Genomic DNA, 25,210 nt, shown 5'->3' on the forward strand with positions numbered 1-25,210 from the left:
TACTAAGTGTTTCTCTCTGGGGTTTGTCTTACTCTCTCCTTAGTGGGTACTGGTTCTAAGTACTTAATGGTCACACTTAATAAAGCAACATTATTACACACATATGTAAAATTACTAGTGTATATGAACTCCTAAACCTTAGGACTTACTAAAGTTAACAACAGTGCAATAGTGAAGTTCAAATGAAACTCATTTGGGGTCTGAACTTGGAAACACTTTTGTAAAACTGAGGGAACACAGTGATTTATGAAATAGTCAAAGTCCAGAGGGATCTTTTTTTTTTTTTTCACTTTGTTTTCTATCAAAACTGGTTCATTGTCCATATTTAGTTTATATATGTCATTTAGAATCCACTTACTGTTAGATGCTGGAACAGCCACGCCCTCATGATATTTGTGGCTACTTTGGGAAAGATGCCACGCTTTTTGTGACGCTTTTTGTCCTTATCTGGATCATCATCGTCACCTGTGCTGGGGGAAGCTACACTGTTGTCCAAGCCATCACCTGCAAACATAGTGAATCAAATTTTGACTGATGCTACCTTGACATGCTTTATTCAAATAGAATGCCTTTGGATATAAACAAAACCAAAAGAGCAATTAAAATGATTAATAGTTTCTTTGGTACTGTTTTGCTGGTCTTTTTTTTTTTTTTCCAAGACAAAGAACAAGGCCTAGGCTCAAAAGTAGTCAAGTCTAAAGAACTTCTTCCAAAGAACAGTGCTAAAGGTCAAAGGGAATGAAGGGACATATGCAATCTTTTTGTTGCCATAGTAATTATTCCAATATGTATAAATGAGACACATTAAGTGTAATTCCTATTGGGCAGTTAAGTTAAATATGGCAGCAGCCATTAGCAGCGCTCTGTCCACATACAGTTGTTGACATCAGCTTGTGAGAAGATGCATGTAGGATACCAACTACTTCCATAAGTGCTCGATCTTAAGCCTGGTTAAAGTAGGCTAGGGAAGTACAGGAAATCCATCATAATAGGAATATGACATAGGAATGCTTCAAACAGAATCTAATTTCTCCTGTTACAGAAAAAGGGCATCAAGTTTAGTAAGGGAAAAATCTCTGAAATGGTTTTTTAATTAGAAGACAATCACTATTTATATAAAATAATGTTAAAATAAGAGTAACTGGAATTATATTGCACTAATAATCCAGACAATTTCTAAAATTTCCTCTAGATTTAAATTTTTCACTGAAAAGTCATCTGTTAGTATTCCTGTATATAAGAACCTATTTCCCTATTAATTTTTGTCATAAAATTTGGGTTGTTTTTTCTAGAAAATAATCTGGCTTCATGACACAATAAAATTTTTTAAATGTAGTAATCCTTTTACAATGCCATATTTAATGAGAAAAACATGAAACCACAGCCCAGATAATCACACTACCCAAAATAAGTCCTAAGGTACAAATAGAAAGTATGCATTTTGTGTTTTGGCAAAAAAAAAAATAATAATAATAAAATAAACTAAAAAAGGAAAGCAAAATTGGACTAATCCCACTACACTAAAAAGTAGCTTAGCTTCTACCAGATGCCCACCTCCAGTGAGCCACAGCCTGGACCTGGAATCTCAGCTCTCGGAAATCTTCGGGCTTTTAGAAACAGAAGGGCTGATCTGGGCCCAGAAGGAAGACCTATAGAGCCCAGAAACAAGATAACAAATGCACCACAGAGCATGTTACCTGGGGAAAATAAATCACTGCATTTAGTTTTTGGAGGTCCTATATGACCAAAGAATCTGAAATTTTGGTTGAACAAGTTTCCCAGTGATTCTACACTGTCACCAGTCTCAGGCTGATTCGCGTTGCCTCATGAATTTCTGTATTTCTTATTTCTGTTATTTAGATCCTACGTACAAAAGAAATCTTATACTCTGATTTCAGTTATTTCAGTCTAATCTATAGACTATTGTAATCTACTAGGTAACAGCTCCCTCAGGAGACCACCTCCCCTCAAAAAAAAGAAAATTGCCCACAAATTGCTGTGATTGGTACTAAGCTAAGGTTTAAAATACTTTGTTGGATGAGGAAAAGACTACTTTCAACATTTCTACTATCATTACAACATATGCCACAAATGCAAAACTTTTGCCGAACTTTTCTACATTTAACATTTTGTTCATTTAAAATTCATAACTTTATTTTGTTTAAAATTAAAATATTTTATTAAAGTCCCACAGAATCGTAGCTGTGTCCTCAGTGGAGAGACTCATAAAGACCCACAATTCCAAAAGCCTCCTTATAGCATTGAAGAAAGCCTTGTGTTTTTTGACTTGCCCAAGGTCACGCAGACCCAGGGGGAGCTGTGGGGTCTGTGCGAACCAGGCACCCACATCTTGATTCCTTCTGCCCCACCCCACTCTCTATTTGCATAGCCAAGTGCCTTTTGAGGAGTCCCCTTGGATTTGACTAATAAATTCTTTGAAAGTCCAGTATTTAAAGAGGCTTTTTATTCAGAGAAGCAATTCACCATATAAAATAACAATTCATTAAAAAAACATGAGAAAAGAAAACAACTCAACAGCATTTAAAATTTCAATGGCTGAATCCACTTTCAATGTGCAAAAAGTAACCAAGGAAAAGAAATATATTACTTGATCATTGATTAAAAATGAAAAGCGTCTATCCTAACATTGTTTTTCACCACCTCCCCATGATTGTTTTCCACCTTAAAAAAAAAAAAAAAAACCTTTCTATCCATCTCTCAAAACCTCTTCAGATTAATTTAGCAGCAATGCCCAGTGCCTGCCTAGAAGAGAATTCATTGATAATTTATGGAAATATCTACTATAATCCAGGGGAGATGACTTTTTTCCGGCTTTGTGCATCAATAGATAATCAAGGCCTTAAAGCAGCCTTAGCTTCCCATTACCTCAGGCAAAAGAATTCCTGAAAGCGTGCCTGGAGGGCACCTGAATTATATACTCCATTAGGAGAGGAAGGCTTTCTGCATTCCATGTGTAACACTCACCAGAACCTTTCCTGTTTATTTCTGCTGTATGAAAGCAGAAGCATTAGGAACAGGATTTTTAAGTGAAGACTTATGCAGATACAATGGAGAAACCTTTCAAGCAGTGGCCAGACCACCCCCTCCAGTCCCTGGCAGTGACCTCTTCCGAATAAAAGGTTTCTATTACATCATTAGCTCAAGCCAAAAACAGCCTTGGCTTAATGCACAGTTTGTTCTTCCTACTGTTTTTAGGCAAATACAGCTACTTTACTCCCATCTGGGAGGGAAATTACACTGCTGGGTTGTAATCTAAGACAAGATTTTCATTGGAAGCAAATGCTCTCAATCCAGTGTAAATACTGGTGCATGTTCAGAAAAGCCTAAAACAATAAACCCTGCTCCTTTCTGACACAAGTTAGGGAAATGGAGAAGATGGGGAAGGAGAAGAGCATAATAAAACAGACTATTCTAAAAGCAAACACTTTCATAGATTTTAATAAATTGTTTAACCTCTTCCAAATTGAAAATTGATCTTGAAACATTTCAACCTCAGAAGAGAGTCTAAATAGTCAGTTGTACCTTTAGCATTTCCATTCACTCTGCAATTTGATAGTCACCTCTATGCGGTCTCTGGAGATTTATTTCCTTTTTTTTTTTTTTTATTTTTAAGATCACTAAACAAACTTGGAGAACCACTGGCCGACCACATGGCATCAGGCAGCAGGCAGCAGCTCCGAACCACATTTGTAAAATGTCAGCAGTGACTTCATTCCTGGAGCTGACTTCTCCTGCTGCCAAATGAAGGCAAACTGAAAAGGTGGAAATAATCATAAAAATGATGCTAGTCCATAAACAAGCTTACAGCCTCATTAGGATAGCAGTAGGCTCCAGTGGGTGATTTATGCTCGTTTTGCTGATGCTATGAGGAAGTGCCATAGGGCGACTTGAGCCAACTGCTAATGGTTTCTGACAGCTTCTTAGCAACTAGTGCAAGCAACGTTGTGGCGTTTGCTAGTGACAGAAACTGAAAATGTCATATTATCTACCCATGTGTCATGAAGTCCATGTGGCAATTAACTAGCAGACCAGTGACTGAGGGGCCAGAAGCTCCAGAAAATGGCCTTTGGCTATGCAGAGGCAGCCACTGGGTGCTGAGTGCACACAGGCCGCGCATATGCACCATTCTAATGCAGAAATCCACTTCCTGCAACTTCCGCTGCTCTGATGAGACTGATCACTCAAATCCCTTTTTTCCCTCTGAAGTGAAACTCGGGGATCCTCTCCAGGCACTGGCTCTAGCGTTATCAAGGCTCTAAAGAGATCTGCTTTGATATGATTATCCCAATGACACCCTAATTGGCAATACCTGGCTCTGTGCTTTTTGGACGTTGGATTCCAAGGTGCTAGCTGTTTTTCTGTGCGCTCTCACAAATTAGTCTAAAAGGATTTAAGATCACTGAAGCAGACTCATTGCCTGTCAGATGGCTAGGAGCAGAGAAACTGCACAGCAATGAGACACTATTTTAAAAACACCAGGCTTCTAACAAGCAGGGGGAGAATCTTGGCCACACTTTTCAGTTTCCGAGCTATCAAAACCATGCACTATATGTCAAACTGTCAAACCTTTCAGCGTGGGCCATTTGCCCTTTCAAATAATATTTAAGAATTGTTTTTACAAAATTTTATAGGCTATGGTCTAGTGAAAGAGGCCAACCAACAAAGAAAGGAATTTGTACTACAATTCGTCTACGGACAATTTCTTGTGAGTCCTGGGTCTGTCCCTACGGAGCAAGGCAGGTGACCTGTGGCAGCTCCCAGGCTGTCAGGGAGCTCAGATTTCAAACACGCTCAACTCAAACATCCCAAGTCGCCTATTTAAGCATGCCCAGGCATTTAGACTGTGCTATCTCGTGCCTTTCAAGGCAGGATAAAGCGGCATTTATCGTATTCAGGCCATTCAATGGGTCAGACTGACCGTGTCAGCAGGGGCTCCTCACTGGCAGGTCAAAGCCCTGTTTCCATTTTTCTCTCCCTACTAACTCCCTCTCTCCCCCTAGGACTGCCATTCCCCAAAACCGAGTCTGAGCAAGGCAAAAACAAAAACCAAAAAGCGTCTAAGATTTACATCACAACTAATGGGAACTTCCAGTGTCACTGGGCAACCAGGTATAAATAAAATGGGCTGTCTGTCAGAGGGGTCTTTATGTCATAGAGGCAAAACCCCTAAAAAGGGATAAGAACTTTCAACTGCCAGGGCAAATGCACGTGTAAGGCTGTGGACCCTCTCGTTTTTTGCTGGAAGTCAGGCTGGAAACCACCTTCACCTCAAGACCAGTTTCATTTACAATTTTGTCTTGAGACCTGAGTTTCAGACCATATCCTCTCCTTAACCTTTACTTTTCTCCTTCTCAAATGATCAGGAATAGAGTGTCTGTCCCCAAAATGTACCTAGACTCAAAAATCAAGGCCATTTGAAATTGCGTCTTCCAATAGTGAGTAAATTCTATTGTGCCTTTAAAATTGTCTAAATGGTCAATTCAAAAACACTGTCATGAATGTATAACTCATGTTACAGAGTGGCTGCATTTTCATCCAAGTCGGGATGTGGTTGCATATTCTGATTTTCAACGAAAAGAAAGCAGAACATTAGGGTTTTTCCCCTCTTCTAGATTTTCTCACATGGCACATCCACATGAAAGAATGGTTATCACATCTGTTAAACAGGGCTTAGAGCATCCCTGATTTGGTAGTGCCTGCTGGTACAACACCCCCGGACATGGAGAGACTGAGTTTCCTTTGTAGTAGAGCTAGCTGGGTGTGCCTGATATCCCGGGTAGATAGGAAAAAATGTAAAAACCCCAAACCCAAATCTCCAGATCATAGCTGTATCTACTTAGCCAGAAGTCAGATGGGATAATGTTTCTGTGTTACGTTAAGAGGATAAATGGTAAGAATTATAGACAACCCTTCCTCAGGAACCAGCTAGAATACTTCAGATGTTTTAAAGAGATATTTTGTCTTCATTTAGAATGCATAATAGCTGCCAGAATGATTTTTCTAAAACACACATCTGATCATATAACCCTAGCACTTAAATCCTTTGGTGGCTACCCTTTGCCTTTAGGATAAAGGTCACAATTTTTAGCCTGGCTTGGAAGGCCTTTCATGATCTCTCTCCCGGGTGTGTTTCCAGCCTGTCTTCTCCCCTATATCCTCCTTCAATCGCCGCCCCGCCCCCTGTCCCTAGAGCCTACTTGAAGTTCTTACTGCCTGCTCTGCTCTCTCACACCTCTTTGCATTTCCTCCTGCTAGCTCCTTTCCCTGTAGCATCCTTCCCTTCCCTCCCCCAACCATGTGGCAAACTCCTTGGTGACCTTTAAGGCTCAGTTCAACTGCCACCTCCTATAAGATGCATTTGCTGGACTAGAGCTGAGTTAGTGACCACCCTTCCCCCACTCTGCCCCAACCCTGAGTGATTTTTCTTCCCCTGACATTTTTCCATCCTCATACACATCATACTCTACTAGGGCTGCTGATTTTCCTCTGTGCTCCCTCACACTGATTGCAGAATTCATGAAAGCAGGAACCAAGTTCTCTGTTCTCTAACCCCAGTGTTACTGTGGTGTAGAGATGCAAACTTACTGAGTGCTTATTAAATGAATGAGTGAATGAATCTTTCCATTGCATGGAGAAAACCACGATTTCAATTCCCAGCTGTTAAATCCTTTTTGATACCTATCTAAATTAAACTCCTGAAAATTATTCTCTAATGAAATTCAACAAACAACTATAAGAAAATATAAAAGAAATGCATTCCACATGTTGGGGAAGTTTCCTCAGAACCTTTAAGCTCATCTTGGACAAAAGATGGACTAATAGTTAGTGTATAAGAGTTGTTTAAAATGTTTACCATAGCCCTATAGGAACACACCACTACTTCCTGCAATTTTAATTTAAAGCTATCTACCTAATTCAAAATTCTTGCTGCTTATGCATTTTTTTCTGAGTTCAACTCTCAAAAATAAAGCAAAAGGTATTTGTTTCCTTGTGCATTTTCCCCCAATGAATTAATTATACCAGTCCCCCTTTACACATCTCCCAGTTTTACCATAGTGATGAAACTCAACTGTCTGTCAGCAACTTTACCCTGAGCTCAGACTTCAGATTCACACTCCAAACATCAGGTGTTAAACAGAAAACTCTATAACTCTAACTGCCTTGGTTTTGCCAAGTTATTTCATCAAACTTTCCCACAGCCTTCCCCCATACCCACCTGAGAAATTTTTCAGCAACAAGTTATCTGAGGACCTTAGTATCTGATACTGCAGTACAGACTGCAACATCATAGTATCGTAGGAAACTATAGAAAGGATTCTATAAGATACATGGAAGTACAACTCCTTACATTTTATTAGACATTTTCAAAAGAATTACTGTATGTATCCCCAGATCTGCACCCAATATACAAATATGGAATGATCTAAATCCAATGGTTAACTTCTAAGTTCATCTTTAGTTGGTGTTCTGCTAATATCTTTGCCTCTCTTTTGTATCTGTTCTCATCCTAAGGTGTCTAAGGTTTCCTTGTTCTTCTTAGTTCAAAGTGTGTCCCAGTTGATCGAAGAAAAATAGCAAAGGAAAGTATATTCTCATATATTTTATTTTAACAACCACAACTTTTCTGAAAATTTCAAGGTGGTTCCTTTGGGAACCAAAATAAGGAGCTGGATGTTGGCGCCTGCCATGGTGATGCTAAGTCCAAGAAGGAAATTAACAAATATCCTGTGGTACAGACACACCAATAGCACTGGCTGACAACCCACAATCCTAGTAGAGTATGGTATGTGTTAGAATGGAGTTAAGAATGATGGGGGAGAAGATTAAGGATAGGCAATCTTTAAATAAATGTATCACTGGCACTTAGAATAAGAAATGCCTACATATCCTTCTTAAGTTTGGCTCCACAAAGATTGTCACGAGGCTTTTGCTTTCCAGCTGAATTTAGGTTTGTTAATTAGTGACAAGATATTGTTAATAGTTAACTACTGTGGAACGAGCTCACAACCTCATTCTGCCTTTTGGTGGACTCCTGACATCACAGAAACCTAAGGCAACAAACTGAGGATCAAGGCTAGGAGAAAGTATCTTTTCTTATTGAACATACTGGTCCCCTTTTTAAGGAGTAAAATCTAGCATTTAAAAATGAGCCCCAAATTTGTATACACATCTTTTGCATAAGCAGTCACCCTTATCATTCATTCATTCATTTTAAAAACATATTGAATTCCTACCATTAGGGAAATAAAGGGTGAATAAAATCAGAAAGAACCCTGTTTCCAAGGAACTTACCAGTTAGAGGGTACAGATGTTAAACAAAACGATCACAGTAATAAATGAAAAACTGCAAACTGAGCATGTAGAAAGAAATACTCGTCCATGAGTGTCTGGAACAAAGGAACAGCACGTGCAAAGACCCTGGGTGGCTAGAGGAAGCATGACACAACCACGGGACTGGAGCTGACAAGGGGACAAGATGAGGCTGGAAAGGTAAGCGGAGCAAAACAGGGCAGGGCCTTGTGGGCCACTGTCAGGTTTTGGGTGTGTATCCCTAGGGTTCTAAGAGTCATGATGCACGAGGGCATCTCTGAGGATTTGTCAATGTCACGCCATTGCATGCCATAATATTCTATCAGCAAAGAAAGCCTCACTCACCAGTGTGTCCTCCTACTTCAACCTAACAAAGCCCCCAATTCCAATCTAAGATTGAAGAATGGCAGGCAATGAAAAAGCAACTTGGGTCAAGAAGACCCCAGTGTAGCTACAGATTGCCTTCTGAAAGTTAATTGGTAAGTACGTTGCTTGGACATTAGAATTTCACACAGAAGCATGTTAGGTTCTAAGGCTAACTCATCAAAGCCCAAGCAATTCATTAAGTGAATGAAGTTCCAGCTGACGTCTGAGCACTGGCTTCAGGAAGTCACCAAATAGAAGATGAGTTCCTTCTCATGTTCTGGTGCCTTGAGTCAGCCTAGGAAAATATTAAAATATAAGTGATTGCCTTCAGTACCTTATTTTCTGTATCTCTCTCTCACTGTGTAATGCTCTCTCCTGGAGTTTCCAAGTGTTCCAATATTTTGAAGAGGCTCTTAGCCACCCACTGTGGTTACCTCTATTCTCTTCCTGCTCTACATTCACCCTCATAATCTTCCAACAATCAAAATGTCCCACCTTGCAGTCTAGTTGATCTAAGCCAGTCCTTAGGTAGAAAGCAATCTGAAAAATTAATTCAGACTAGGAATGAGTGACTGATGCCCTGGAACTGTTTGCATTTTTAAGAAAAGATCTGTTAACACAAATGAGTCTTTAAATGGCAAAATTTCAGATAGACTAGTAAGTACAAGTTTTTAAAAAATACAGTTTGTGTTAGGAAAGATTTTTTTTTTTTTTTTTGATCAACAGATGCCAAACTTTCAACAGAGACTAGTGTCAGTTTCCCAAAGGGATCTTTACGTTCCACCATCCTCACCTGCGCCTCGCCACCCGGCTTAGTGCTCCCTAGATTTAGGAAGCCTCATGTATCATGTATTTCTCAACACTCCAATTTTTTTTTCCCCAGAAACTGTCATGACTGTAAAGAGTTCCATGGATGTAGGGCAATGAAAAGAGGAGTATGAAATATAGGTAGAACATCTTTGTGTGTATGTAGGTAGGTCATTCACAATTTGGTGTTTTATAAGTCAGGGATTGCCAACCTGTTGAAATAAATTTGGAATAATTTCTCTACTATAAATAACACAGTCACATAAGCTTCTATCACTGCATGATTCTTCACAGTCATGCAAATAATTAATAAAACATAACTGAAAAATATGGAAAGAAACCAACTGAAAAATTAAGGCCCAGAAAGAAAATACTTACTGGATTTTAGTGGAACACAAAAAAAGGTCAAAATTTTAATGTGCATTTGATGGCATTAAAGGAAGATATTAGACTTTCTAATTCAGGGAAAGTAAGAATTGCCAGTAGGAGTCAGTACTCATATTTATAGTTTACTTAAGATATATTTTATGTAAGTGTTCACAAAAGCAGATTGCCATGGGCAGGTACAAATGCAACCCCCCAAAAAACTGTTAAATTTTCCAAGTTTTTTTCTTGAATTATTGTACTTTGTTCTTTTACAATAGGAATACCTTTTCCTAGTAATTCCATATGACTTTTTGACTTGAATTCCCCTCAGGGGAACAACACAAATTAGTTGCCTACATGCAGAAGACAAACAGCGATGATGAATAGGAAAGAAAAAAAACACAGATTTTACTGATTTTTCATCTATTCAGCATTTTTTACAACTGAACACCATGGAAAATCCCTGCAAAAACAGCACAACTTCTTAATGGAATCTTAGAAACTTCAGGATGTGAACACATTGCAAGATGTTATTGAAATCTGTGTATTTACAACAAAGGTAAAACAAAATGGAAATCCCCCTAACCCTTTTCTAAGAAAAAAGAGAATACATTTGCAATTGCAGAGATAAAAGTGCAAAAGTCACAAACTTTCCTTTTGAACCAATAACTCAGAAAGCATTTTAGGAACCAATACTTTGCCTATATTTTAAAGTTATTTTTGTAACATATGAGAAGTTCACTGCTTGAAACATTCCTCTCAAAATATATAAACCATATATTAATGAATGATTATAAAACTTAATTTAACCATCACAATGGTTTTTTAAAGTTGGTAAAAAAAAAAAAAAAAAAAAAAAAAAAGGAAAAAAAAAATGCCATACATGGGATCTTACAGACAGATACACATACACATCCAGAGATAACATTTATTTTTGTGTTGTCTCAAAAACTTCCCACATAATTTATTTTTAAGCTTATAGTACTCTGCATGTAAGTATGCATATTATGTATGTGTGTATGTGTGTATACACATACACTTTTACACAGACAGAATAGCACTTATTTATCCAAGAGGTCACTTTTTAGCAAACTCATATAAAATACACTTGTAATGTAGGGTTTAATTCCTTTAAAAAATTCTGACAACCAGATTTGAAGCAGAGATTCTCAACTATGGCTACACATCTAACACCTGGGGGAGCTTTTACAAATCCTGATGTGTACATCACACCTGAGACAATTAAATTAGTATTTTGGGGGGTGAGACCCAGGCATTAGTGTTTTTTTAAAGTTCCCAGATGATTATAATAATGTACTGAGAACTGCTGAGATTATATGTGTTAAAGCTCATATACTTCCTACAGAGAAATGGCCATCAGACCCTCAGTCAGAAAATAGTTCTGTATACTTCAGATACAATTCTCCAAAGTTTACTGGACTGTTTCCTGCCTCATAGTTTACAAGCTGAGAACTTCGTAAAAATATTAGATAATAAAAAGGCAAAAATAAGAACCTTGGAAGCAGAGAAAAGCAAGGCCATTTAGTGTAGGGGAAAACAGTCCCATAAAAGCTAAATTAATCAGTAAATATAAAGCACAGTGCCATAACTCCTGTGCCAAATGACCTGAATTTTTTTTAAATGTCTGTTATAATCAGATGTGATTCTGGAAACCCTTTCATCAAAAATTTCCCCCAAATTTTTAATATTTAAAAAGTAGGATTTGGTTCTTCTGGACCTCACCATTCTCAAATGACACCAGATGAACCACGGTAACATGTCTTTTTCCTGTAGAAAGTCCTGTCACATTCTGACCCTCATGCCACTGGTCTGTGCAGCTATTCAAACCAGGAGACTTCCCTAGCAGAGAGGGTGATGATCAGTTAAATGCAAGCACCGGTCCACCCTCTGGCTCTCCCTGTCTCCCTGGGCTCCTCTCTCACAGGCATTCTCCTCCACTCCTTGCTGATACTTTCTACTCCTGATGCCCTTTTGGTCTGCTCTCAGCCCCTAAGGAGGAGCGAGGGAAGTTAATGGTGTGTGCGAGGTGGGGAGCATGGGGAGTGTGAGAGCGAGACCCAGGAGATGAGAAGCTGGGAAGGCAGGGGTTGGCGCAAGAGGAAATGCCACGGGGCCAAGAGGGAAAAAGCCATGGTATTCTGCACAGGTGCATTCCTTTGAATACAAAGTAAAATGGAACTAGGTTGTGAAATGTGGATTAGTGAGCCTTTGTGGAAAATGAAAAGACATTAGACAAAGACAGTATCAAAAGGTAAATCTGCAAGAAAGAATTTGGGAAGAAAAAAAATAAAGTGTTTTTTTTTTTCTTTTCTAACTCTCTTATTGGAAAACCATCTGAAAACCCAATAGTTTCTGAAAGAAAAGGTTTGCAAATTATTAACTTGAGTCTGTTATTCCACCTCACCTTCTCTCCTTTGATAATTCAAGGCCGCAGTTCTTCTGTGGATTTGTACTGCAATGTGTAGCAGTCACTCAGTTAATTAGGGACTGGTGCTTGCCTTTCTAAATAGGCACACTTAGTGAAATTGTGTCTAACTTTGGTGGGCATGGAAAGATAAAACTAACTTTTGAGAGCAGTGCTGCTCTGGGCTGCTTACAAACACCTGGGATCTTATTAAATCGCAGATTTGGATTCTGTAGGGGAAAGGCCTGAGATTCTGCATTTCCAACAAGTTCCCAGGGGCTGCAGATGCTGTGGTCCATGGACCACACTGTATTTGCAAGATTCTGGAAGATCTTTCCCAATGGGCAAATAAAGCTAGGAAGTGGAATAAAGCATGCAGCTGGATGGGGACAGCCTCCAGTCATTCCATGCAATGAAGACCGCACCAGCATCCACCGGTCAAAGGTGGGGAAAAAGCTTTCGGGCCCTCATCTTGAGTATGTGTGTCCTCACTTCGCAAGACTAACTGGCCTATCATAGCCAGCCGGGATGTCTCACGTTGAGGACTTCTCTTTCTGTTAGAGTTACAGCCCTCTCTTTCCCTTCATCTCCTCAACCCATACAATACTTCATGTCTTGCCTCCTACACTGGTGGTATTATATATAAGAGAATAGTTTATTCACTGGCATCAGATTGTCTGGGTTCGTTTAAATCCCATCTTTACCCATTAATAGCTGTGAGACCCTGGGCAAGCTATTTAACCTCTCCAAACCTCTGCTCCACCCCTCTGGAACAAATAAGCATAGTAAAAGTACTTGCACCTTAAGAGTTGTTGGGAAGATTAAATAAAATAAACTACATAAAAATGCTTAACACGTCACCTGGAAGCAGTGGCTTAGCTCACTGAATGTTAGTTCGTGGTTATCATTTTCCCGTTTAGTGCTTTCTTTGAGCAGGGGGACATTTATCCCTCAGCCAAAGAGGTAAACAATCATTGCCACTCTTGTCCCCTCTGTCCATCTCCCTATCCCATGCCCATTCCTGAGAGCCAAATTTTTCCAAAATTTCTACACCCACTCCCTACCACCACACCCCACTTTCTTTTTGTTTCTTTTTCTAAAGAAGTTTGGGAGTGACTTGAAACTACAAGTGTGTTTCAGAGTAAAAGTGGGTGGGCGGTGCTGGCTAAAGATTCCTATCACACAAATTTGGCAGCCTATTGGTTGATGGTGACACACTGGAAAGCAATTTTTATTAGTACAAGTTCTCATTTTCCCATGCAAAACAGGTTAATTCATAATAACTTGCCCTATGCCTCTAAATAATATTTCCATGGCAGTTGCTAACAGCAAAGGTTTTTTGTTTGATTTTTTCTTGCTAATATGGAAAAATTGTTCTAATCGGTCTATCATTTAAAAAAGTATCTTTGAGAGTCAGAAAAGGAAGATGCACTACAGAAAAACAGGACTAATTTTCAATTATAGCCCATCTCTTGTCTAGATAGTAAGAATAATAGTAGGAATAAAAATTAACATTTATTGAGGACTTAGATACCTGAAACCATGCTTGGCACTTGTGTTACTTAATCCTTACAAAAACCTTAGAAATTAAAGTTAAATTTTTTACTATGGTTTAAAAAAAAAGAAAAAAGAAACCATCAGTTCATTTTTCTATATTATAAAAATCCTTCATTTGTTACGGATTTTTGAAAGACTGTTTTAATAGCTAATAGAAATAACTCGTATTTACTGACCATTAACTAAGGGCCACACGCAGATAATGTACCTTCAAGTGCTTTTCTGAATTATCTCCTTTAATCTTCACAGTAGCCCTACTGCAAAGATAAGGAAATAACCTGCTGAATAGATAAGGAAATGGAGCTCCTTGTGGATTTGAACCCAGATCTTACTCAAACCTAATCTCCTTAACCACTCTACAACTACACCTTCCATTTAACCCCATTAGATTAGATGATAATGATCAAGCTGCATCTCTCCAACCTCTGCAAAAACCGTTGAGGGTATTAGGAGCGTCCTTTCTCACTGCCAGGTGCTGTCAGCAGCCAGCACAGAGTTGACCCGTCGTGTGGGCTTTGTAAATAAATGTTTATTGAATCATACCCTTTTAACTGAAGTCAAAGAAGGAAGAGACAAGTACTCAGTCTCAGAGTGGCATGAAAGTGCACCTTAGGCAAGGGTGACAGGAAAGATCAAATACAAAAACCACGTCGGAAACGTACAAGGACGAAAACAGATATCAAGTGTTGGCGGATCCGGAGAAAGCACACAAGAATGGGAGAAGGTCAGCTCCAGTTATTTGTAAAGTCAAAAGTGTGCACATTGCAAAAATGTGAGGCAATTTTCCTGGATGTGCCCCTAAAATTTAGGGAGAAAATCACTAGGAAAACTTCATGCATGGGGTGGAAGTTGAGTAGGCAGGGGCGAATCCTGTCCCAGCCCGGGCCTTCCCGCTCGCAGTCACCTATGAAATGACCAAACCGTCCATGCCTGGGACATAAAGAACTACAAAACAAACATTTTCCAGCATCACAAAAGTAGTTTTCAGTGCTTTCCATGTCAGGAATCTGAAATTCTACTAAGAAAGTTGGGAGGAAATTGCCTTCTCCTGAGACTGCTATACACTCTGTGAAACTGGGAAATCCAGGCTCAGAGGCTGCTCAACCAGAGAAGAGTGGAAAAGAGACCAACCATGAGCTCACAAGAGAGTTTATTCTCTCTCACCATTTAGGTACCAAAGAAAAGAAAACCTCCGCCTCCGGGAGGGATGCAGAAATACAAGCATGGACACTCATACGCTGACCCCCACACCGAAGGCGACCGGTGCTCTATGTCCACTGTACAGAAACCACACATAGCCCAGTGAGAGAAGTGAGGCTCAGGAGATGGCTTTCAGGGTCGTGCTAATCTGAAATCTACATGGGGTGAGAAGGAAACAGAATCTGATGATCCACAAAAGGCAGTAATCTTCTCTCCAATAGAAAAGGTGTTGGCTCCACGTTCCCTGATTCCTCTGACCTTGTTTCCCCAGGCTCCTGAAGCTGGCTCTGCTTAAACTCTACCTGTGGACCCAGGCTCCCCTTTGTTTCCAAGACAGTCATCCCTCAAAGGCAGGAAGTCAGAGTAGCCTCAGCCCCCTGATACTCACCTGGACCTGGGATTCACACACCTAACTGCCAACCTTTAGCTCAACTCGCCCTATCTGCAGCTACCTCTTTATACAGACACAGTCCTCAGGTATGGGCCCGTCTCTTGATTCCCTCTTCTGCTCTTGGCCCTTTTCTGGGCCTTGCCTTGGTACCAGCCACAAGCTGGGAGTCTTGTTTCCCCCAGCCCAGCTCCTGCCAGCCTTCTTTCCCAGGGTTGAGTACTGCTCCCATGAACTGCCAGCTGGAGGAGATCCTGACTCTCGCAGACAGACCTCAGAATGCCAATCCCAGCCCTGCCTGACTTCTGAGTTGGCCTGCAGCCTGGAATTCCTTGCTGCTGGCCCCACCCATCAGACCGAGTATCCTGAACTACCAGGCCTGAACTTGCTACACACTTTGGACACTCCATCTTGAACCACCCAGCTGCCCGTATGGAGGCCCACATCCATACCCGGTGAGATACTTCAAGCCCTCATTCCTCTTCCAGGTGTTTCTGCCCTGTCCATAGCCTCCTCTTGCTCCCCGGTGGCTGTGCTGCTGAGGTTCCAGCATGTCTCCTGAGCCTAAGCATTTCCTGCCTCCTTCTCATCTGTCAAGCAGAAATGAGAAACAGCCCCAAATTGCATCCATTCAAATCCCGGTGGTCTGTGAGAGTGTGATTTACATATCTGATACCAAAAAAGGGTGTGGGAAACACAGTTCTCGCTGTATCCCATTCATACCCAAAGAATTCTTTCTTCCAGAAACATCTCTGAAGTAACTCTCTGTAAGACAGCATCTCTGTTATATTTGGGGCAAGTTTCCTCTCAGGTAATAGAGACAAAAAAGGGAAAGAGCTGACACGTTCTCATCCCAGCAAAAAGACAGGAAAACTGAGCAGTGGATCACTGCAGCCCCAAAGCTAGATATCTGACTCCTCTCTGGTTGACAGAGTGTGACTGGTTAAAAAAAAAGTATATAAGTTTTGAGAATCCTATTATGGGAAGATGATCATGAGAGAAGGCTAAAAAATTTTCAAGGCATGAAATATGACTATTTTGAACCATGTTCTCACAAAAGAAAGGATGAACCAAGATTATGAAAGCTGGTTTGAGGGATAGTAATGTTAATGGCCACTGTCTGTTGCTTGTTTTCCTTGTTTTAAACAAAATGAGAAACAGGGTATTTTGCAGCTGTGCTTGGTCGATTTGAGTGTGGAATGGTCGTTCCAGGTCTTCCTAAACTTGGCAGTAAATCGGGGGCAAATTCCCAGATCGTCAAACAGTGATTTCACAATGTCAGGCCTCTATTTCTCATCTTTCCAAGTTCCCCCACCTCCCCAAACATACACAGTCATCGTTGACCTTCAGGTCAGAGCCCTGGACTGACGTCCCAGCCCAGCCACTGTATCTGAATGGCCTTTGTGAAGTGACAACGCCACAGAACCCCCTTCCTCCATCTATCAAGGGAGGCAGGGGTGATAAGGCAGGCACTACCTAGCTAGCTCAGGGACTGTGAGGAATAACTGAGATTATATATGTGAGAGATGTTGAAAAATGTGAAATGCTGTACAAATATCTCCTCTTTTTGGCAAGCATCCAGGACCCTCCAGGATAGGGTTTGGCACATTTTCCAAGTGCAAATCATTATAGCTGGTATTATTAAACAGGTATTCCATAGCCTGTTTACACGCTGGCCATTCCCTCTAGACTACGAGATCCTTGTTGGGGATTGAATCATGTCCCACATCAAAGGCATGCTCAAGTCCCATCCCCTGGTCCTTTGGGTGTGAACACATTTGTAAATAGAACCTTTGAAGATGTTATCAGTTAAGGTGTGCCCAGACTTGGTCCTTAGTGAAATATGGCTGAGGTCCTTAGAAGCAGAGGAAACTGGACACAGGAGAAGCCACAGGAGAAGTAAGAGCCAGAAGTCAGCAGAACCCGGAAGAGAAAAGAAAGGAAATTGCTATGTGACGGAAAAGCCGAGGACCTAGGAGCACTGCAGCCAGCCCCAGAGCACCACAGTCTTCTGGAAGAAAGCATCGCCTTGCTGACACTTTAGGTTTGGACGTCTCCTAACCTCAAAACTGTGAACCAATAAATTCCCATTGTTTAAGCCAACCCATTGTATGGTATTTGTTTTAGCAGCTAGGCAACTAAAATAATCCTTGAGCACAGAAAATGGGTCTTGTTCACCACTGCCTAGCCTCAGGCTTGGCACAAGAAGGCAGTCAGTGTTTGTTGAATGAATGGCAGACTGCAATAATAAATTTATTTAAATTTATGTAGAGTTAAATGTGGTAATGGGGCGCGGGCACGGGGAGGCAGTTCAAAGCACTTTTACCTTTACAGTTTTTGTTTCTTTATAGAAAAATGTTCTGTTTTTTACCCTGAGTTAGTTTCACTCTCTCCAATATATATGGAGTATACAGAATTCATTATCAGGAAAATTTAACAAAGAATTTGGTCATGCATTCTAGGAGTTTGCTAAATCTTCATTTCTACATGGAGAGAGCTATTACATCTGGGACAAATGATTGGTTGATTCAGCTGATTAAAAGGAAGAGGAAAGACTGAGAACATCTCTTATGCTATGTCACTTTTTAAAATCACAGGTGAACTCATGCAGTGTTGTCTTCATTAGACTGGCCATACCTCAATTTCTAAACAACCCTTCATAACACCATATCTATGCTGGAGACAGTACTTTCACAGGAAACAATGAAAGGGCTAAAGCACCATTCCTAACCTAAATTCTACTCATATTGCCACCAAATGAAATACAGACAGATGATCCATTCATATTCTTTTTCTCTCTCTCTGCTTAAATGGGTCTGATTAAGTGATGTATGGGTCACTCAGAATAGAAGCAGTTAAAATGATCGTTTTACATTTAATGAAGAACATCGGTATTTTTAGCTGGCTCTATTTATTAGAAAGTACATTAGCGAGCGTATGAGAGTGAACTGTGTGGTTCACTGTTAGGGGAGCCATAACGTGCGGTGAAAGGTAGAATCAAACAGTCAGGAATATTTTGTTCCTGTTCATTTGCAATAAATGGAAATTAGCATCATAACAAGTGGATATTCTATTTAACCATGCCACAGAGGAGATGTGAAGAGTAATTATAACTTGTTAGCTTATTTTATGATTATTGATATGATGGTGGAAGAAAACCAAGATCATTTTCTAAAGATATAGTTGAAAGGGGGAATTCATTTGTTAGTAAATAACTACAACGGTAATAAACAATATTAACAAGACTTAAATCCCTCAGTCCTTAAGGCGACTCAGGGTCCAAAACATAACTATAAAATAAGGTACAAATATTGCAGTTAGGAAGAGAGCAAGGATCCTCGTTAAACTGGGAGAGGATGACTTACAGCAGGCAGAATCTTAATATGCACTCCTGTCCAAATGCTAACAACTATATCATTGGGAAATTGCGAGGGGAGAGGAGGGGTGGCTAGAACCATAGATTCAGCCTCAATTTATGCCTTCAAGATTATACTATGGAACAGTAAGTGCCAGCATTGCTGCTCATTACAGTTGCCTTAGAGTGTTAAGAGGAAGCAGGTGATCTACCTGCTTTGCACTACCCAAAGCCTCTGCCAGGTAATGCAGTCCCAAAGTCCACCGCCAGAGTTTAAAGGCCACCTTAGTGGAGTATCAGCTTCCTCTGATTCCTCTTGATAAAGATGGGGTATATCTGCATGGGAATGGGTGATATAACTTATCCAAAAGTAATGGTGCACTAACAGGCCTTAAAATGTGTTCAACAACATAACCAAGAAGATGCAACTCTCACGAAAGCAATGAGACAAACTTCTAGTCTCCTGAGTAGGAAAAAAGGAACAGTTTCCAAGTGATCATTCCAAATGATCAACAGTCTCCATGTAGCCACACTAGGTCCTCTGTGGAACACCTGGGCATCAGAACAGGACAGCCAGATCTGCACCAACAACCCAGGAGCTCTGGGGCCTCTGCTCTAGGGGTCTTCAGGAAGAAGCTGATGGGGGCTCAGAATGCTCAGCTCAGAATCACAGAAGATTTGCACAGTGGGATGAGCTTCTGCACTCTCCTGACATCCTTCTCCTGCTGGACCCAGCCAGACGAGAGCAGCAATTTCTTAGCTTCCTGCCCAGAAGGCAGTTTCTTGAAATCAGTATAGAGAAGGCAACCAAGCGAAAGAGTTATAGACCATGGCTGTGCAATGTTGACCACAGCAAATCAAACTGGATTGAGAATTAAGTCCTCGGCACCCCGCCCAGAGTCTTGCTTTAGAAAACTGCAAGGAAGTGGCCTCTGTCCTTCCCCGCTGAAACATCCTACAGGCATGTTGTATTTCTGACCCTTTCCTACAGAACACATGGAGCTGTGTCCACCAGGGCAGTGACGGTTTACATAGACTGAAAGCTCTACGGCTGCCTGGCAAGCTGGCTGCTTCCTCTGTTCTTGTAGCAAGGATGTTAGTGAAGCTTGCCCGGGATGCACGTGCTAGAGTGCGCGTCTCCAACCGTGCTCCTCTCCACCTCCCTCGGCATACTCCTTCCTACTCACGTACTGGCACACACACAAGTGCGCAAGTAAGTGAGAGGTCACACTTTTCATGTTCTAATGAGCTAACTTCTTTTAGATTTTTAACTCACTGTACTACTAGTGATTACAACAGATCACTGTCAAATATCTACAATACACTGTCCTTTACAGCCCTGTTCACATTCTGGCCCAATGGAAGTTTCTCTCAAAAAGGGTCATTTGGGTGCTGCCAGTAATTATCTAGGTGTAGCTTTCAAGGTCTTATGCAAAGACCAGGGGAGAGGGAACCAAATTGATTGCTTACATCATGAATTAAAGGGTTTTACAGTGCCCGACATGAGCACAGGACCCACATTTTAAATGGCTGTCAAGAATGTTTTGAAAGCCAGAATCTGGTAACCCCCAACCATGCATTCTTATGGCATTTCTTGGCCTAACTTGATAGATTGATTCTGAAAACATACACTAATTTTTTAAATGCAAAACAGACCCATTTATTTTAGGTCCTGCACAAACAGAGGACTAGAAGAGTGGAACAAGCGTAAACAATGTTGTTTATATCCAAGGCCTGAGAAAACTGCTGCACTTTCCTCCAAAATTGCAGGAAGTATCAGAGTAACCCCCACCCATTAAGGTAGAATAAGAACCATATTTGCTGTAGAAATGGATATAATTTTTCAGGTATCGTGACGTTCAAGGATCTCAAAGCTGAAGCACAGTTAATAAAGGATGGGTTCTAGTCTAACTTGCAACTGAAAGGGCAGAAAATCCTAGCCACAAACAACACTAAAAAGTTAAAATAAGTGAAACCCAGTACAGCAAAAGTCCTGATATGAGAAACACTGGGAATTTTCGTTGTTCTGCCTCACCTTTGAAACTCGTGAAGGCATAAAGGAGGTTCCTGTAGTTGTGTACCTAAAAGGGACTACAATTGCGTCCGAAGGAACCAGCCATGCATTTGAGCCCTGAAATTTTGTAACTTTAATATCACATTGGGTTGGACTTGCTTTATTCCTTTTCTCATCAGTTGGCTTCCTTAATACATTTCTCCATTTTTGTTGTTGTTGTAACAAAACTATATTTAAAAGCAAGCAACAGGAAGCTTTTAGTTGGGAAGTTGAGGTTTAAGCACTCAGTGGCAAACAATGAACTGGAGAGATAAAAGATGCAACGCAAATGGTTGGGAACAGACCCTTGCTAGTTTCCTGCCAAAGTTGACTTGTGAGCATGTGTGAGGCCATGATATGGACTACCAGTGCTATTTTGCTTTTATTTACTCCAATTTATTTGTTCCTGTGAGAACCCCTATAAAAACAAAGTGTGGAGACAAACAATGTAAGACTTGCCATCTCCTCCTTGCCAGGGCTTTTATTTTACACATTATCAAATGTTTTCATCAGTGGAGCTCAGCCCATTCATTCAACTCTTGTGAATCACAACCCAGATCATATTGCATTGGGGTGGGGGTGGGGGGGAGACAGGCATTGCTTGTATCATTAAAAGAAGGAAAGATAAAAACATTTTCCTATCACCCTTTCTCTCTGTTACTTGCAAATAGATTTGCAGCCCTTTACAACACTCTAAAATGGATACCACGCTCCAAAACAATCAAGTTAACTAGAATTTTTTTGAAAGGTAAGCTTGAGAGGCAATAACATAATTTTATCTTCATTCCCCTTTTTGGCCCCCTTCACCAAACAGGTATCCATGTCAAAGGAAAGCTCTTCAGTTGGGAGTTTGTTTGACCTAGGTCATGCAAAGGTCAAGCTATTCGCCAGTTGTTAACACAAAGCTTCCAGCCAACCCACCCTCCAAATCCGGCTACACAGTCTGTTTCCATCTGCAAATGCGCTATGCACATTGGATTTTTCTCAGTTTTGCAGGAACTAACAATCCCTTCACTGTGAAGTGGGCTCAGTGACAAATAAATAGGTCAAACACTCCTTGGCGAAACTATAGATGCTGAATTTGCCAAATATGGAAATGTAATGGATTTTGACTTTTTCATTTTTAAAAAGGCTCTTTAAAGTATTATTTTAAAACCAGTTGGACAGATTGCTTTATTCCTTTATTGAACTTCAAGGGATGCTGTCTTTTAAGCAGTTTTATGCAATCCAAGGTATATTTTTGCCTTTCTGAAAGAGATCAATATTTATTCAGATTGATTTTTAAGATTTACATGTGGAAAATAGAAAAAATTGGATCAAATATAGACCAAAACTAATTCTGTCAACTCCCATGAAAGTCAATAAAGCCAAAATAAATTTAGCAGATTTCATCTACCTGCATTTGAGAATTGTTTTACTTCATTATTTCTTATAAACTTACTGAGCAGAAATTTGCTTAACTCTTATCCAAAGCTTCCTTTACTGAAACAATAAGACTCTCTATGGAATATTTTGCACTTGAATATTATCACCAGGATAGCATATGGCAAACTAGCAGTAGGCAGTTTATCTTCATCCTCTTTGTAAGCTAAAATTAGCACAATGCTTTAGCAGCATTCTGCACTTGACTCCCGCCAGGGTGATATTCTCCAGGAGGCCATGTTTGTTCCACATCCTGCGAGCTTCCAGGATTTAAGCAAATTAATGGAAGGTTTACATTAACAATCATAGATACATTTTAATGCAGTAAAACCCCAAAGTCATGCCAACAATAAGAGGTAAACCAGCTATATTACGAATCAACCTGAAAAACCTTCATTCATCTGCCTCCTAAAATACAGCGTTCTTCAATCACAAAATAGTTCAAATGTTTACAGAGGCGAATTGTACTAACTGGGATATATAAAGCTTCAAAAGCAAGACACAATTACCTTCTTAAACAACTAAGGCCTATTTTTCTACTTGTTTACCATTTCCAGTTTTTCATAGCAATATGTTCTCAATACTAAAAATGCAGTGTTGCTAAGAATTAAGTATGCACTTCCAGAGGATTAAATGAAGATGATCTGCCAATGAAAAGAGCTTACTCTTTAAACAGGAAAGCAGCTACTGACTAGCTCTTTGAAAGGATCACAGCACAAACAATGATTTCAAAAACAATGGAAAGAGGTTCAAATAATACATCCCTTTTAGTTGGCCTGTATCAATATAATCTTCTCATCAAATAGTTAAAAACAAAAAAAAAACCTTCAGAAGAATTAACTTTAAGAATAGCAAGATTGGCAGGTAAGCAGCCCTGGCATATTTATATTAGGAATATAGAATATACCTCCACTTCCTTTGCCTCCCTACATTTAATGTCACTTACTAGGGTAAATGTTCTGCTAATAAGATCTTGCTGAAAATTTCACCCACCAGTATCAGATTGAAGTTTCTATTAACTCTGTGTGCTGAGACGGCTGTATTCAGCTTCTTATCAATAGACTAAATCCAAGGTAAACAAATAATGATATTGACAGTTGATTTATATTGGTAGATACAAAATGCTTCATCTTTTCTTGAAAGGAAAAAAAGGTAAATGATAATTCCTCAAAAATTTATTATATATTTGACCTAGTCATATTATTCTCAGAAGCTTAAATTTTATCAAAGAAGAAAAAACATGAAAACCCTCCTCAATAACCCCATAAGGCAACCTCACACATGACCCAACTAAAGAAATATTTCACTTGACATAACATATTAATCCATCTATCTCCACCATTCTCTCCCCACATCCCTCCCCCAACATAGGGGGATGGGGAAAAAGCGGAAATAAATATTTAAATAGGAAAATCATCTGGAAATTTCAATACTATCCAAATAAATCAGTTATATATTCTCTATCCAATCAATGAGTCAATATGCATATGGACCTTTTCAGCTATATCTATATGCAAAAAGATGAAATCTATAACATTAGTTTACACACAGATATTCAGAAAACTCAGATATGGGTGATGGCTTGTACCTTTTGATTGCTATATTTCAATTCTAAGTACTATACCTAGAATTTCTCCTTACAGACCACAAAATTGTGTAGAATTTACTGTCCTCCTGCAAATTTCAATCTATTTGTAATATGTTTATTGAAATTTCCTCATTCTATCTAGGTGTATAAGCAAAGCTTCAACTCACTTCTTAGAATTGCAGAGTTTCAGAGCTGGAAGGAAACTTTTCAATCATCTAGCCGAATAAACTCTATCCTAGTGAGGGTGCATGACGTATCCAACCCCAAGCACATGGCTTGTAAGTTGCCGAGTAGGAATGGAGGCCTGGCCGGTCCTCCAAGGACAGTGTTCTTTAGAGTCCACCACAATGACTCTTAGACATGTACAAGGTCACAATCGGAAATGCACAGAAATAAGTATTTAAAGTAGAAACTGGTCGCCATGAGATCATGCTAACATAGAGTCAAGCAAAACTGCATTCTCCCAACATTTCAGCCTTTGATTCCAAGATGCCAAAGTAAGTGATGGTTCAACATTTTGATGGGGAATACTGGTATAGGTAAGACATCCATCTTCTCAGAAATCTATGGATTCTTAAACATTTTTTTTACTGAAGAATTACACATACACACACACACACATGCACACTCACATACACCCAAGCTGATATACATATGTGTGTATATCCATGTATACAGATAAAATAAATATGGCAAATGGCAACAATTGTTGAAATTGAATGGTGAGTGGTGAGTTATGGGTGTTTATTGTCTTATTAATTCTATTTTTTCTGTTTGAAAATATTCCTAACAAAAAGTTGAGGAAATGTTAACAAATAATATGTGGAAAATGAATCTCCATGTGATGTTCCACAAGACTTGCCTGCTATTTTTAGTTTGTATTGCAACATCATAGGCTTACTAAATAAGTAAGGGATCCCTGAATATTTTCGCTGTATGGTGCTGCAATAGACCAGAATCATCACCAAAAGTATGGGAAATTCCTCTCTTTAAAAGGAATGGGATCATGTTTGACTGTTAGGAAACCAGTTAACTCCCTTGGAAAAGGATTAGTTTGCAACTAACGCCAAAAATTCAAGCATATTACTGTCTTGAGAGAGTAAAATAGGAAAAGAAATTAAAATAGCCAAAACAGGGATTGTGCTCTCCATGCTCTCATCGTAAGTAGCTACGGCAATGTTCACATAAAGAAGAGCAAGAAGAGACATGCTCAATGGAGTGGGGGAGAGTGGAGGTAGGGAGTGAGCACCAGCCGCAATTCTGTGGGTGAAGTATGTGGTAAAGTTGATCTGCTACAAACCCATAAAACCTCCTCGTAAATCTAGTTTTGCCTTTCCAGAGCTTGCCAGAAT

The 25,210-nt window shown here is 39.8% G+C and overlaps 1 protein-coding gene across 8 annotated transcripts in view; it reads right to left on the reverse strand.

The window, feature by feature from the left end:
* The window catches only part of MEIS1 (Meis homeobox 1), a 129,016-nt gene that overhangs the window by 56,885 nt on the left and 46,921 nt on the right, over positions 1-25,210 (reverse strand). For all 8 annotated transcript variants that reach the window (XR_005212360.1, XR_005212359.1, XM_037806920.1 and 5 more), the window contains one exon: positions 359-504. Coding sequence is in view for 6 of the 8 variants with exons in the window: in XM_037806920.1 (XP_037662848.1) it covers positions 359-504 (146 nt within the window). In the remaining 2 variants the exon portion in view is untranslated. The remainder of the gene's footprint in view (positions 1-358; positions 505-25,210) is intronic.

This window comes from Choloepus didactylus, chromosome 17 (assembly GCF_015220235.1).
Source record: "Choloepus didactylus isolate mChoDid1 chromosome 17, mChoDid1.pri, whole genome shotgun sequence".
In the NCBI taxonomy this organism is placed as follows: Eukaryota; Metazoa; Chordata; class Mammalia; order Pilosa; family Megalonychidae; genus Choloepus; species Choloepus didactylus.